This window comes from Gorilla gorilla, chromosome 8, assembly GCF_029281585.2.
Source record: "Gorilla gorilla gorilla isolate KB3781 chromosome 8, NHGRI_mGorGor1-v2.1_pri, whole genome shotgun sequence".
NCBI classification, from domain to species: domain Eukaryota; kingdom Metazoa; phylum Chordata; class Mammalia; order Primates; family Hominidae; genus Gorilla; species Gorilla gorilla.
In genome coordinates, this window is record NC_073232.2 from 110,182,367 (window position 1) to 110,197,819 (window position 15,453).

The window sequence follows — 15,453 nt, forward strand, 5'->3', positions numbered from 1 at the left end:
GTGACTTTAGTTAATAAGAATGCACTATATACTTGAACTTGCTAAGAGAGTAGATTTTAAGTGTTGTCACCCCCAAAAAAGTATGTGAGATAATGCATATGTTGATTAGCTCGACTTAGCCATTCCACAATGTCTACATTATTTCAAAACATCATGTTGTACGATGAGCTGTATGAAAGGGCTCTGTGGACGCTGCAGCCTTGCTGCTTGGAGCCAGGTCTGAGAAGCAGTTGCAGGAATGTCACCTGGGAGCTTGCTAGAATTGCAGAATCTCAGGCCCCTAATGAAATCAGAACCTGCATTCTAACAAGACCCCTGGGTGGTTTATGTGCGCATTAAAGTTTGAAAAGTACTGCTCTAAAGGGTTGTTTACTATAATAAGAAGAGTTATCAGAGCACTCCAGAAGAACTTGATTTTTAAAAAAATAAACGAAAGCTCAAGTAGACCTGTGTAAAGAAAGGCCAGGCCCGCCTCTGGATGGGGCAGAGGTTTCCCCAAAGTGACCACGCTTATTTGAGACAGGGGTTCTCTTGGTCTCTAGGTGCCTCCCATCCTCTGAGAGATGCCCCCAGGGGAAATCATGGGGCCTTTTTCGCCTATGCAAATGGAGCCTGCCCACCAGAGCTGGCATTTGAGGCCAGGGAGATGAGGTGGGGCGATGGCACTGCCACTCTTATTGCGCTCATAGTTAACACATTCTGGGCTGGATGCCTCCCAGATTCCTCCCAGATAATCTCATTAGCTGCCAAAGAGAGCCCAAGCCACATGAAAATGAAGCCACTGAATTCACATTGCTCCTCTGGAATGTCCTCCAAGACACAGCATCCACTCTTCATGATGGGAGCTATGGAGTGGCGTGGGTGGCTTCCAGAGGCCTGTCCTAAAGCCAGCAGGAAAGGATGTGGGGTCACAGCCTGGGCAGCACCTCTGCCCATTAAAAGAGGTGCCACTAAGTGGTTGCTGGCAGCTGTCCCTGCCCTGGTCTTACCAGCTTCTCTGAGAATCCCTCAGCCCTGCCCGGGCCCCTGGAAATTCCAGGTGGGACTCAGGGACTTGCCTCCACACAGCTCCATCCTTCTTCCTCCGCTTCCACATCCTCCAATTTCCTCTCTGCCTCTGGCTCCCAAGCTGTGACACATTCCCTTCATTTTCTACAAAGCAGGTTATTTCCCTTTTGGACAAATTTCTAAATCTTTCTAATTAACTAATTGGGTTGGGTTGAAGCCTTGTACCATTTGTAACCTGTAATTACTAGAAAATTGCCATGGTAACCACACTACGAATTAGCCACAATTTATTGCCATGGCAACCGGACCATAACAGAGATGTTACCCACACCTCCTTCTCGGCAAGTTGGCTGCATAGTTGGGGAGCAGGTGAGTCGACAGTCAGGAAGCTGGCCTCCTGGGTGCCAGGCCCAGCAGCTTTACGATGGGGGCCCAACTGGGGGCTGAGGTGGGGCAGCCAGGTACCTGCACCCCTCACTGATGCCACAGGGAAACGACTCCCAGGTCGACAAGCAAATCTTCAAACCAATAGAATCCACCCATCATTATGTAGGCTGCCATGCCTACGCTCTGCCAGGCCAATGTCAAAGGCCAATTATTCAGCAAATGTCTTCTACCAGGGCTTTCCCCTCCTCTCCTGTCTCCTTTGTCACACCCTCCTTCTCCTCCATCTCTTAAGGTTTAGTACACACCAAATTCGGTCACCCAGGGGGCAGTTAGGAACATCTTTATTTAGCTTTGGAGAATGATGTTCTAACAGGGAATTAACTCCACCTTGCATCAATCAATTCTTTTATAATTTGAGGCCAGCGCATTCTCTCGGGGCTGGAGAGGCAGTGCTGGTTGTGGGAGACACCACAGCACCGGGGGTCAGAAAGTCCAAGTTTGAGCTGTGTGACCTTGGGCTCATCACTGAACCTTCCTGGGCTTCTGTTTTCTTAGCTAGAACATAAGAGTGATAATAATAATGGCTCCTTCTTGGGGCTGTCATAAATATTAAGTGAGCTGGTTTTTGGAAGGTGCCTTGGAAAATGTCAGGTGCCACATAGTCATTAGCTGGGACTATTTACCACCTGCTGGGTGAATAATATCCCTTTATTTTTCCCAGCACTTTCAGGCTTCAAAGACCTCCTTGTTCTGCTGTTGGGGTGTGACTGCTCCTCCCTGCCCATCCCTGCTGAAGGCTTCTGCTCACCCTGCCCACCAGGCTGGGTAGGGGCTGGAGTTAGAGGGGAAAATGCCCCTTGGAGGTCCCCATTTCCCCTAGCCACATTCTGGCACTCTGATGATCCGTTCATTGGGCCCAACCCCCAAAGGGCAGCCTTGGTTGTCCTCAAGAACCATCCCTCTACCTCTGAGCCCTGGCACGCTGGCAATGCAGACCCAAGTACAAGTCGGGTGCAGGCAATCCATCTCTCAGACTGCATCTGGGCCAGCCCTCAGGGACTGGGGGGTGAGACAGGGAAAGATGGTGGGGAGGGAGGGTGTGCATGCAGCTGAACTTCTCCAAGCTGTGGGTCTGAGGACCCAAGGATGAGGCAGCACAAGGATTCGTGGTGCTAAGGTAAAGCCTCTTGCTTCCTGCCTGGCCTCTGCGCCTCCCCTCCTTCAGGATCACGGGAAGCATGCTCTCCAGGCCTCAGTTTCCTTCCTGTAAAGTGGGTGGGAATTGAGAAGATCTCCAAGATTGCTACTAGCTTACTTTGCAATGAATGCATCCTCCAGGGTGGACACAGGATAAGCATGTTGGGGGCCGATCCCTGTGCCCATCTAGCCCTGCACCCTCTGCATCAGTGGAGACTCTGAGGTGAGCCCCCTCAGCCAGGGAACTTGGCCATCTGCTGAGACCTTAATAGAAACAGGATTCTGGTGAATGCCATGATTCACAGGCTGCCAAGAGCATCCAAGATATTGTAAATGAGTAGGGCAGAAATGCTGGAAACGTGGTGCAGGAATGGGCACAGACAGAGAGAGAGAAAGAGAGTGTGAGTGTGTGTGTGTGTGTGTGTGTGTGTGTACATATGCTGGAGAATGGGGTGTGAGGATCAAGTGCAGGATGGTAACAGGGTCTCTCATCCTAAATTTCCTGAAAAATTATAAGACAAGATAACTGTGTAGGTGCTGGTGTTGCCACTCCCAAGCCTTCTGGGAGCCTTCAGAGGCTGGGCAGGACTTGACTGTGTGGCGGGTATTAGACAAGGATACACCCACCCTCATCCTTCCTGCCCTGTCTCTGCAGAATGTTAAGGCAAGGGGTGGGGCAGCAGGACAGGCCCCATCATTTGTTTCCTCTCAACAGAGGAGGGATTTGCACTGGCAAAGCCTGGGGGTGTAGCCTGGGGGTATTACCCAGAGTGGCTAGCCACAGGCTTGACATTTCTTTAAAATCTCTTGTGTTGAGAAAAATGCACACAAAAATTATATTTCAATTCTATAACATATCTGTGTTTGTTTTAAAAGAAACGTAATGCTCCCCCCGATACTCATCAAATGCATCTGACACCCCACGGAAAAGGTCTCTGTGTGTCCTGGGCTTTGGGTATCCCTAGCAGGCCCGTGCTGCACTTCCTGGGGGTCCCGGGCCCTGGCTGGGGAGCCTGTCACTCCAGCCCTGCCTGGTCCCTGGCTGTCAGATCTGGCTTCACTCCCAATGAAAGGCCAGCGCCCGCCTGGGAAGCTAGGAGGCCCCTTGGCCCCCACTCTGCGGCCCCTGGTTGAGCTCACTGGTGAGGATCTGCCAGAAGGCCTCAGCTGGGCTTTAGGCATCTCCGTCTCCTTCAATAATGACTTCCTATAAATCAGATCTGCCCTCCGCTTTGTTCCACACCGCTCCCAGCCAACAGCAAAACTCCCCACCCGACATCATAAATCCACCTTCATTTTCTTTCCGAATTTCTTTTAAGGCTTCTTTAATCACCACCTTGCAGCCTGGACAGATGCTGCCTCAAAGGGTGAGGCCAAAATGCAGAGTTCCTGGGGAGGAGGCGAGGCCTGGGGGAGGCAGGGCAGGCAGGAAGGAGAGCAGAGAGATGGACTCCAGAGGGCATGGGGATGAAGATGCCGCTGGCCATGCCCAGGACTGGAGGTTTGGGGGGACACACAGAGAATGTTTCCCAGGCAGGGGCTGGGCCTGCTTCTCTTGTGCATCCCCCTGTACCTTGCACAGTGCTCCCTGTACCCAGGAGGTGCCCAGCAGAGGGCCCTGGCATTGCTCTGGCAGAGCCTCAGAGTGGGAGGTGTTGGTATTTGCTATACTAGGTGGGCACTGCCCGTGTGCCAGGCCATGTGCCAGCCATGTCCCATGTGCGCCTCCTTTCGTTCTCACAACACTCTCATTTTGAAGGTGAGAAAACTGAGGCTGGGAGAATAGTTTGCCCACTACTGCCTAGGCTGTAATACACAGGGTAGGCTGGACCTGCACCTGTGGCCTGGCTCCAGACCCTGTCCCCTCACCTGCTAGCTCAATGTCCTTAGAGAAGCTGAGGGGCATGCCCAAGGTCACTGGGGCCTGGACCGCAGAGGCAGTGCAGGACTCTTGCCTCTCACCTTCCCCTCCTCTTTTTCCATCTGGTTCCATGCCAGGGCCTTGGCCATGTCCAGAACCCAGTTCCCAGGATTCCCAGGCAGGGCAGTTCCCGGCACTGTCCCGGCTTCAAGAGGCCTCAAGCAGCTGGGGAAGTTGGGTACCAGGGGATGGGAGAGTGGTCTTCCTACTGCCCCAGTCTCTCTCCCAATCTCTCGCTCGGCCACCCTCCCGGGGCCCTCGAGTCCCCCGAGAGCTGTCATGGTGGCCACTAGATGGCACTGTGACCCAGCGGAGCAGCTGCAACTGCGGAAATGGATAATGTCTAGAGAGGAGGCCTCCCCTCCCCCTCCCGCAGTGCTGAGGGCCGGTACCTGGATAGCACCTTTGCCCAGCCTGCCCTGGGGTGGCTGGACCTCCCCCGCTGTCCTGAACACTCAGCCAGGCAGCTGCTTCAGCCACAACAACCCGGGTGGGGCTGCCTCAAGTCCGGGTGCCAGCCTGGGGCTGTCATCACAGTGGGTGTGGGCCTCCCCTCACAGCCCCTTCTGTCTTGCAGGCTGGCAGGGTTCTTAAGTTGGAGGTCATCGGAAAGGTCAGCGGGCTGTGGCAGTTTAAGCATCAGGAGGAGATGGGGCTCTAAGTGCTAGCTCTCTACCAACCTCCTGTGTGACCTTGGGCGAGTCCCTTCTCCTCCCTGGATCTCCGTCTGTTCTTTGTAAAATGGGAGGTTCTCCCAGGTCATACAGCTCTCTAGCAGGCAGGTGCTGTGTGGCTTGGCTCCAGGGACCTCCCAGCTCCCTGAGTGCACATCTGGACATGGCCTGCCCCTTCTGCCTGCTTTCCTTCCAGCTTCTCAGGCCCCCTGGCACCACAGTGGTGCTGAGCGCTGGCCACACGCCCAAAGCCTCAGCCATCAGGCCGGGCTCAGCATGGCGGCCCTTACATTAGGGGTCCATTCCTGGGGCTCGGGGGTGGGGGGCACTCTGGCCTAGTTTTCCAGCCAGATGTCCATGTGTCATTAGCTGAGTGACAAGGGGGGCTGCAGGGTAGTGTTGGGGGGCTTGGCGGGCAGGGAAAGGGTGGGCTGGAGAAGGCGGGCAGACAGAATAGTAACATGGTGGGCCAAATAGGTTCTTGTCAGCCAAATGGCTTTTGGAAGTTTGCAGAGCTGTTCGAACACGTCCTCTGGGCACGCCAGCTGCCCCAGCCTCCCTCTGTTCCTCCACCAGAGCTGCTGCTTCTTCCTTGAACTGCCCGTCCTTCCAGCCCAGCCGGCACAGTTGGCTGGTGCTTCCATCCCCACCGTGCTCCTCATCTGCCTCCTCTGGGTCTCCTCCTTCCCTCTCCTCGGTTCTGTGCCAGCCCAGCCAGCGTGAACAATGCCCCCTTCATGCTCAAACCCAGCCGCAACCTCCAGATTCTTTTATTCTGTGTCTAGCCTGCTCTCCCAGTCCTTACCTCCCTTCCACCTTGTCATTTTCAAGTGCTTCATCCCCCCAATGCACCCCCCTTCCCTTGCAAGATCAAGGCACTTAATTGCCAAGCCAGCCCAGTGCACAGAACTGGGAACTATGCAGAAAAAATTGACTGTACAAATCTAGGCTGAAGCGCCTGCATGTTTATTTCTTTTCCGGGGGAAACATGGTTTATTACTGACACAGCCGTTCCATGGTACCTTCACGCGCGGAGCTCTCAGGCACTTAGACGGGGCTTGAGCTGTGCTAACCATTTTATTATCTAGTCATTTGTTCCCACAAACTTTGTAAGACAGGTCAACATTAATCTCCCCCTTTCACCAGGGTGAAAAGTGGCTAGGGAAAGGCATTGTAAACTCAGGAGAGGCAGTGACAACCCTTTCTGGGCAGGACTTTGAGATGATGCCACCACCCACGTGTCTGGAGGCAGGGTGGTGCCCCAAAGGACCCCTCAACCATCCTTCCAGCCCCAGGATTCAGAATGAGGGAGGCTGCCACTTTGGAAGCCTCTGCTGCACACGTTGGGATGGATATGTCGGGAAGGCCGACCAACAAGAGGATCTCTCTGTCCCAAGTGCAGGTCGGGTATGAATGTGGCTTAAGTTCACATGACAAGTTGTTGTGTACAGCTCTGGCTTCCTGATTTTTGGCACCCAGAACAGGAACTGGATTGCTCTGCCATCAGCAGTCTATTGGCAGATTATCAGAGTTTAGTCAGCAGCCGTGCTGGAATTAGAAAAACAGCCTTCCCTAGAAAGATCTCCCTGTCAGAGAGTCTGACAATAGGTCCCCCAACCAGAAAGATGAGGGGGGAGCGTGCCTTCAAAAAAAAGTGCTGGAGAGGTTTTGGAACAAGAACTCAATTCTTTGAGCTCAGTTATCCGAGACGGGACCCAGCTGAAGCCTAGGGATTTAGCACTCAATTCCTGGTTGCTTATGTGTAAGTAAATAATTTCATCTGCGATTTGGCAATAAAGAATGCTTTAAATCTCAGCTTTTGTGATTTGTCAGTTTTCCCCTACAGAACCTGCTCACCCATCATTGAGGTTACCAGAGGCAGTGGGGCAAGAGGTTCCAGGGAGAAAATGATGTTGTGGTGTTCTCACATCCCACTTTCCAGCAAGCCAGATGTCCCCTCTTGGGTACCCCAAAACTCATACCTGCCAGATATCTCACCAATGCTTGGAGAGGCAGTGTGGGAGAAGCCTTCTGTGGGTGGCAGGATGGAATGGAGCCTTCATCTCCCGTCACCAGGGACATAAGGCCACCCTTTCCTTGTGGTCTCTGATGAATTAGACTCAGCCTTGCAGGGCCCTGGCCCCCAGCCCCAGCCCCTCCAGCATACCGCCTCCCATGTCACTCTGCATACCTGTATATTTGCTGACCCCAGCCTCAGCAGCCACATCTCTGAGCGCCAGAATGCCCCGGGAGAGGTCACTGGCCTCAGGGTCCATTTCAATGAGGGCATCAGGGCCCACATTACCGTAGGCGTAATTGGCAATGTAGATAGAGTAGCGTCCAGAGCCCTGAGGAAGAAGGGAAGGGAGTGGTGAGCAGGCCCACCTTGGCTCATCCCAGAAACCGCCCCCTCCCCACCCCAGGTAGGACCATAGCTCTTTCACAGGGTTGGGTTCTTCTCCCCAGGTCTGTTGCAAATGGCCTTGCAGGCTGTGCGTGGCGCATTTCCAGAGGGGCTTTTCACAAAGGCTACCATGTGAATGACACTCCCGGGAGTTGTACAACAAAGCAACCTGCTTTTCCTTCCATCCTGTTCCAGAAGAACACATCCCTCCCTCTCCCCCACAACCACCTTTTTATAGACAATTTTCTAATGTGCCTCCCTCCAGCTGAGCTCTTTCCAGCTGCCAGCCAGGGTAGCTGCTCAATAAATATTTGCTGATTGATTGATCTACCAATTCCCATTATTCTCAGTCTCTCTCTCCCATTCAAGCTCACTCCAGCCAAGATGACAAGCAAATTCCTGAGCCATCTCCCTCCCCCTGTTCCCACCCCGCGCTTCTTCATTCCTCTGTTTTGGTAGCACGAGAGGCACAGATTTGCAGGGGTCCTACTTCCCTCTTCCCTTCCCTTATTTCCCCTGTATTACCAGGAAGAAAGATAATATCACTTCTGTCTTTATAACACTGTCTCAAAGATTCGCTTTTCCCTTTGCATCCAGGAGCAGCCCTGGGCACCAGCTCCTCCGTGCAAGAGTCATTCTCTTTAGTCCAAAACACTGCTGATGAAAGACTCTTCTCTTCTGCCTGTTATTATAATGGTGCTATTTCTTCAATGGATGACTTCTTCCCAAGAGATCCACAGACTTTCTAAATCAGTTTTCTGGCTTTTCTCTCATCCTTTTCATCACTTCCCTCCAATTAATTGTGCTTTACAAATCTGTGCTTTACAAATCTTGCTACTCAAAGTGGTCCCTACACCAGTGGCATTGGTGACTTCTGGGATCATGTTTGAAATATAGACCCTCAGCAACCACCCGCTAAGACCTGCTGAATCAGAATCTGCATTGTAGCAAGACTGCCATGTGATTTCTGCGCAAAATTGGAGTTTGAGATGCACTGCTTTACAGTACAGCTTTTTTTTTTTTTTTTAGACAGGGTCTCCCTCTGTCACTCAGGCTTACTGCAGCTTCGACTGGGTTCAAGTGATCCTCCCACTCCAGCCTCCCAAGTAGCTGGGACTACAGGTGTGCACCACCACACCCAGCTAATTTTGTTTGTTTGTTTGTTTGTAGAGACAGAGCCTCCCTATATTGCTGAGGCTGGTCTTGAACTCCTGGTGTCTCAATCTATCCTCCCCATTTGGATGCCCAAAGTGCTGGTTAAGGGTTTGAGCCACCACACCTGGCCTAACATGGCTTCTTGATTAGGGGAGAACTTTGAGAAGTTCTCAGTCATCCTAGGCTGTGCAGAATGACTGGATGAAAAGTGAATGAAGGGGCCAAAGAGGAAAGTGCGCCATCACAAACCCTTCCCGACCCTACCAGCTGGCAGCAATCTCATCAACAAATGAGCAATAAGTTCAATGGACTGAAATTCACGCTGCTAGAAATTAGGATATTTACAAAATTCAGTTATACCTAGTTCCTTACTTTGATTTATCAGGGGTATAAACTGACAAACGCAGATGTGTTACGGTTGTAGAAGACTGCAGAAATTCATATGTGAACTTGACCACGGTAATTCTGGGAGGGTGAGATGATTCCAAGGGAAGGAAGATGTTTCTGCAGCTTTAGGGCCAATGCAGTGGTTCTCACACTTTAACCTATATCAGAATCACCTGGGGGGCTCGTTAAAACATAGATTTTTTTTTTAAACATCTGGCCCCATCCCCTGAGTTTCTGACCAACAGGTCTGGCATGAGCCATGAGAATCTGCATTTCTAACGAGTTCCCAGATGATGCTGACACTGCTGGTCTGGGAACCACACTTTGAGAACTACTGGTCAAGGGCCATTAGCCCGGGTCCTTGTCTAGGGCCTGCCCCTAACTGCACCTCGTCCTGGGGCAAATTCCTGGCTGCCTCCAGGCTGCATCTCCTCAGATGTTAAATGGAGATCATATTCCCCCTGCTTCCTGGCAGGGTTCTTGAGAAGATGAAATGAGACAATGTATGTGAAAAGTCTTTGAAAAGATAAAAATGCTATATAAACATGAGGCATAATCATTATTGATCAGAGGACGTTCTTGTAAGAGATCAGCTTTGAGCTGGATCCAGAAAGGTGGGTGAGTGATGAGGGAACTGGAGAGAAAGGACAAGTGGATGTTCCGGGTTTGGAGCAGAGAATGAGTGAGGGGTGGAAGGGGAGAGAGAGAGAACAGCACATGGCAGAGTGGGGGCAGGGCTGAGGCATTTATGGAGCAAAAGGTCTCATACTTCAGCATGCATCGGAATCACCTGCAGGGCTAACTGAACCTCAGATTGCTGGCCCCACCCCTGGAGTTTCTGATTCAGTCTGTCTGGAGGGTGGAGTGGGGCAGGGCCCGAGAATGTGCATTTCTAGCAATGCTGCTGCTGCTGGCCCAGAGGCTACACTGAGATCCACTGACCAGGTAGCTAGATTAAAAGGCCCTGCCCCAGGTAGGGGCTATGGGGCTATGGAAGGATGACTAGGGTGAGTGCTGTAATAAAGTTAGAAACTTGTGTCTGCTATCATTTCACCCAGGGGCAGGGAGGCGGAAGGTAAAAAGTCATCTTCATTTTCAGGCAGGCAAGGTTCAATTCCTGGCTTTGCCTGTTGCCTCATGTGTGATCAAGGTCAAGTTGCCTAATTTCTCAAAACCTGAGTTTCCATATCTGTCAAATTGGATAGTGACAGCATCTACCTCATTGGTGTCTTATGAGGATTCAGCAGGACGAGGCAGGTAAAGCATGCAGCATAAGGCGTGGCATGTCCCTAGTGTAAGAGGTGTTGGCTGTTACTGTTGTCCTTGCTCTCGTGTTTTCCTGCACCATGCTGCATTCCTCTCTGTCAACTTCCAGGCTACCCTTGACCTCTCTCCATTCCTCCCCTGGCAGTCCTCAGGCCCCAGGGATGGCCAAGGTGGTGGCTGGACTCAGAAAGCAACCCTCCTCTGCTGGCAGACTGACCATAGGGCTTCTTTCTAGTTCTCTGAGGCCTGGGAGACTGAAGTCAGGGGCTAAGCAGGGTGTGAGCAAGCTTCTGGACGCCTGCCTCCTGTGCTGCAGTGCCAGGCCATCTTTTTTTTTTTTTTTTTTTTTTTTCATTTCACATAGTGCCTTTGTCCTGTGGTTAAATGCGTGGGTGTGCAGATGACCTTGTTAGGACAGAGTGCATCTCTTTGTGATTAACCTGCATGCCTCTCCCCCCAGTTCTCTGAGAAGTTGCCCACGTTAGCTGAGTGTCAAAAGCCTTGGTCCTGAACGGGTGAGATGGGAAACCGGGAGGAGGCTGGGAAGAGGCCCCTAACCGTGACCAGGTCTGGTACCCCCCAGCTCCACCCCACACTCCGGGGCTGTTCACAGAGCTGCCTTCCCATCTACTCCCACCAGGCAGGAGTCCAGGTGGCACAGATTCAGGTCAGGCTAAATGTGGCTTCACAGCCCAGCTTGGCTTCTCTTCCCAGCTCCAGCTTGTTAAGAAATAAATATTTATACCTGGCACCTGCCTTCTCCCAAGGCCTGGAGGCCCCTGCTGTAAAGATTCACACTGAATCCCCAATCCCCTCGGTGCCATCTCAATCCCAAAGTGAGCCAAGCCTCTTGCCCCTGCCCCCAGAATGGGGGCCATAGACACTCCTGTGGCAGCCGGGCAGCAGCTGGGCCCCTGATTTAGTGATGACTGTTTACAAAGCCAAGGAGGTGGGCGGCAGGGGAGCAGGTGACAGGAGGGATAAATCACCTTTGCAGCAAGCTGCTGGCTCTGGCGAGGCCTGCTGGGACCTAAGCCTGGGTGGGCAGCTGCCCCCTCACCGGGCAGATGGCTGCAGCGGCTCATGCCCCTCCCCACTCCGTCTTTCCTCCCCTTCCAGTTTGGGTGGGGCACCTCTGTGTAGGGTGCACTTGCAGAGCATGAAAACGTTGGAGGAGCTATTAACGAACTAAAGTACTCGTATATTGAGGCAACCCTCCCTTCACCCATCTAGGAACCCCTCCATTGTGCCTTCATTTATTCCGTAAATATTTATGAAGGGCCCCACGGCTCAGTGCCTGGCACACAGGAGGCACTTAATAAATGTTAGTTGAGTGAATGAATACAGGCAGGATTTAGAGCTAGAAGAGGTGGGTTCATGTCCTAGCCACACCACTCATCTGCTTTGGGCTCCCATGCAAGTCACTGCTCCAAGCTAGGCTTCCATCCCCACAAGTGTCCCGAGGACACAATGATCCCTTGGCTGGCTTCCTCACTGGTTTCTGGAAGGGCTGCATGGGAGACAGGATGTGAAAGGTACATAGGAATGCATTCTGCAAGTCTTAGTTGTTGGTATTTAGCACCCAATCTATCCAAGACACCGCGGGAGACGCCACTCTGTCAGGGGACGTCTACACAGTGGCTCCTCTCCTGGCTCTCACGTGGCTTCTCCCCAGGACCCCATGCGCCCCTGCACTCACCTTTCTGTCCACACAGGCCACAGAGCGTCCGGCAAAGAGGCTGGCCACACCACGGGCCACGTTGACCTCATCGCTCAGGATGTCTTCCCACCGGTTATTGCGGAACTTGAACAACTTGTCGGTGTACGTGGCCACCCCTGGAGAGAGGAGGAAAGGGAGGGCTGGTGGACAGTGGATCAGGGTCTCGGTTCTGATCTCTGGGTATGTCTCATGGCACCTTTCACAAGGTGGTTGGGACCAGAGGAGGATGGGTCATCTGCGGCAAGGAAGACCTCAAGCAGGTGAGACTCCTCTGTGTTTGGGGAGCACTCACATGTTTCCAGTTAAGGGAAGAGACTCTGAGCCTCATGAAGATGGCAGGCCCAGGCCTCAGGAACTAGGGAGGAAGTGCCACTGCTGCAGTGTGCCCAAGATGACCCTCAGCAGCTGGATTTCATGCCCTGCCCCATGCTCCTGCAACAGCATCAAGGAGCTCCTGGGACTGCAATACGGCAACATCCAAACTCAACCCAGGATGGCTTTCTCCAGGTGCTGTCCCTACATTCTCTACTGGATCGCAGACCTACCTGATTTGGGTCTCAGAAGAAATGGTTCTGGTTCATGGGTAGGTCTCAGTCCACCCTGAGGAAGGGGCTGGAAGTTGAGCTCTGATGGGGTGAGAAATGAGGGGTTGTTCTGCCTGGGGTGTGATGAGTTTGGGCAGCCCTGGGAGGCCCCTGGTCCCAGGACTGGGGAGCCCCAGAAGGCAGTGGTTTTCACCTCTTTTGGATTACTGGCCCCTTTGAGAACTGGAGGGAGGTGAAGGACCTTCAGCTCAGGGAGTTGCAGGTCTGTACCACACAACATGCCATACATCATTTCAGGTCTGTGGCCTTCTGGAGCTCGTTCGTGACTAAGAAGCCTTGTTCTAGAGAAGAGGGAATAACTGCTGGTTGCTGAGGCCTCAAGCCCATTCAAGTGACCACTTGAAAGGCAGAGCTCTCTCCTCCGCCATCATCCTTAGTTAATTTCTTGTTAATGCAAGACCCCGAATGTTTGTAGTTTAGGGGGGTCCTCGTTCTACCCCCTGGGCTGGACAGGAAACACAAGGAGAGGAGCAACTGAAGGAATTGGGGAAGGTGAGGTTGAGGAAGAGTGGACTTGGGGACAGAACCCTGAACTTGACTGTCTGGGCCAGGGAAGAGGCAGCAGGCTTAGACTGAGGAGAGACAGCATGGCACAGGGGCCCAGGGGCCAAGAGCTCAGGGTGATGGAAATGATCTGGAGCCCCAGTGTTGGTTCTGCTTGGATTCTACTTCTAGGCTCCAGACTCGAGGCATGCTGCCCAGCATCTCTGAGCCTCGGTTTTCCTACTTGTGAGTGGGGATGACAGTAGTTACAGTCAAGTTTACTGTGAGGAATAAATGAGATGATGCACATTAAAGGTTTGGGATGGTCCCCCCACCAAAGTGGTAGCTATTTTTCGACAGGAATGATTTTTCTCATGTTATAGATGAACTACTTTCCAAGGTTCTTTAGAGACATCAGCCCTGCACTGCAGGGGTTTGGTGAAAACCAGTGATTCTGTGAGTGGGTGTGTGTGAGGGTGGGAAGTGTGTGAGTGTGAGCATGAGCGAGAGTGAGCATTGTGAGAGTGAATGTGTGTGTGGATGTGTGAATGAGTGAGAGTATGCAGGAGTAAGAGCCAGCATGAGTGGGAGTAAGAGTGTGTGAGTGGGCTGGGCACAGTGGCTCATGCCAGTAATCCCAGTACTGTGGGAGGCCAAGGTGGGCAGATCACTTGAGCCCAGGAGTTCTAGACCAGCCAGGCAACATAGCAAGACCGCATCTTTACAAACCCTCCCCCTCAAAAATTAGCCAGGTGTGGTGGCACATGCCTGTAGTCCCAGCTACTCAGGAGGCTGAAGCAGGAGGATCACCTGAGCCCAGGAGGTAGAGGCTGCAGTGAGCTGTGATTGTGCCACTGCACTCCAGCCTGGGTGACAGAACAATACCCTGTCTCAAAAAAGAAAAGGGTATGAGTATGTGAAAGCAGCAAGTGCATGAGAAAAAGTGTAAGCATGAGAATGAGTGGTAGGTGTGAGAGTGAGACAATGGCTGAGAATGAGTGTGTGTCAGCATGAGAGTGGGTGTGTGAGTGAGGGTGTGGTGAGTACACGAGAGTAAGAGTGTGTCAGAGAATAAGAGTGGACAAGAACGAGTGAGTGTGAGAGAGTGGGCATGAGTGAGTGAGAATGTGGGCATCAGTGAGAGTGAGTGTGGGAAGGAGTCAGAGTGAGTGTTGAGAGTGGGGATGAGTGAGAGTGAGTGTGAGAGCAGGGATGAGTGAGAGTGAGCGTGAGAGCAGGGATGAGTGAGAGTGAGCGTGAGAGCAGGGATGAGTGAGAGTGAGCGTGAGAGCGGGGATGAGTGAGAGTGAGCGTGAGAGCGGGGATGAGTGAGAGTGAGCGTGAGAGCGGGGATGAGTGAGAGTGAGTGTGAGAGTGGGGATGAGAGTGTGAGAGTGGGGATGAGAGTGTGAGAGCGGGGATGAGTGAGAGTGAGTGTGAGGGGAGGGTGAGTGAGAATGAGTGTGGGCATGAGTCAGTGTGAGAGGGGGGTGGGTTAGAGTGAGTGTGTGGGGGGATGAGTGAGTGTGAGGGGAGGGTGAGTGAGAATGAGTGTGGGCATGACTGAGAGTTTGAGCGTAGAGTGTGTGAGAACAGTCAAGTGTGTGTGTGCATAGGTAAGGAGCGTGTTTAAGTGACCCCTTGACCCCTCAGGTGGCTCCACCCAGGAGAGGACAAAAGGGTTGGTCTCTGAGGGGGCCTCACGTTGGGACCCCTTGAGACCGCAGGACCCACAGGAGCAGGAGCATCATCTGTGAGGTCTGGAGTTGGCCTCAAGGGTCCTCACCCGACAGCAGGGAACCGGCACCCTCTCTCCCTGCCTGCTGTCCGGAGAAGCCTGACCCAGGGAGGAGGAAAAGTCCCTTCCGCTGAGTGGAGGCAGACCCAGGAGGCCTGCAGGGGTTGTAGGTGGAGGCTTCAGCACAGGCCTGTTTCTGTGGAGCCCAGAAGGGACCTGCGCTGAGCTGCTGTGGCCTGGATGCACATGGGGGAAACTGAGTTGCGGGTCACCCTGAGAAAAGCACAGGGCCCCGACCCAGTTGGCCGGAGTCGCATCCCACATCTGAGGCTTGTTAGCTGCGAGGCCCCAGGTCTTGGTTTCCTCATCTAAAAGTCGTGGATAACAGCTCTGCCTCCCTCTCAGCGTCGTTGTGGGAATTACATGAGAAATGCACTTGGAGAGAGTTCGGCGGCAGCTCTGAGACCCCAGGTCCACAGCCCGTCCTCAAAATTCCTGGGAGTCAAAT

The 15,453-nt window shown here is 52.8% G+C and overlaps 1 protein-coding gene across 2 annotated transcripts in view; it reads right to left on the reverse strand.

Annotated features, from left to right (window-relative positions):
* The window catches only part of CRTAC1 (cartilage acidic protein 1), a 164,084-nt gene that overhangs the window by 44,559 nt on the left and 104,072 nt on the right, over positions 1-15,453 (reverse strand). For both annotated transcript variants that reach the window (XM_019035334.4, XM_019035335.4), the window contains exons 4-5: positions 12,099-12,235; positions 7,379-7,535 (exon numbers count right to left, since the gene is read on the reverse strand). In XM_019035334.4, coding sequence (XP_018890879.3) covers positions 7,379-7,535; positions 12,099-12,235 — 294 coding nt within the window. The remainder of the gene's footprint in view (positions 1-7,378; positions 7,536-12,098; positions 12,236-15,453) is intronic.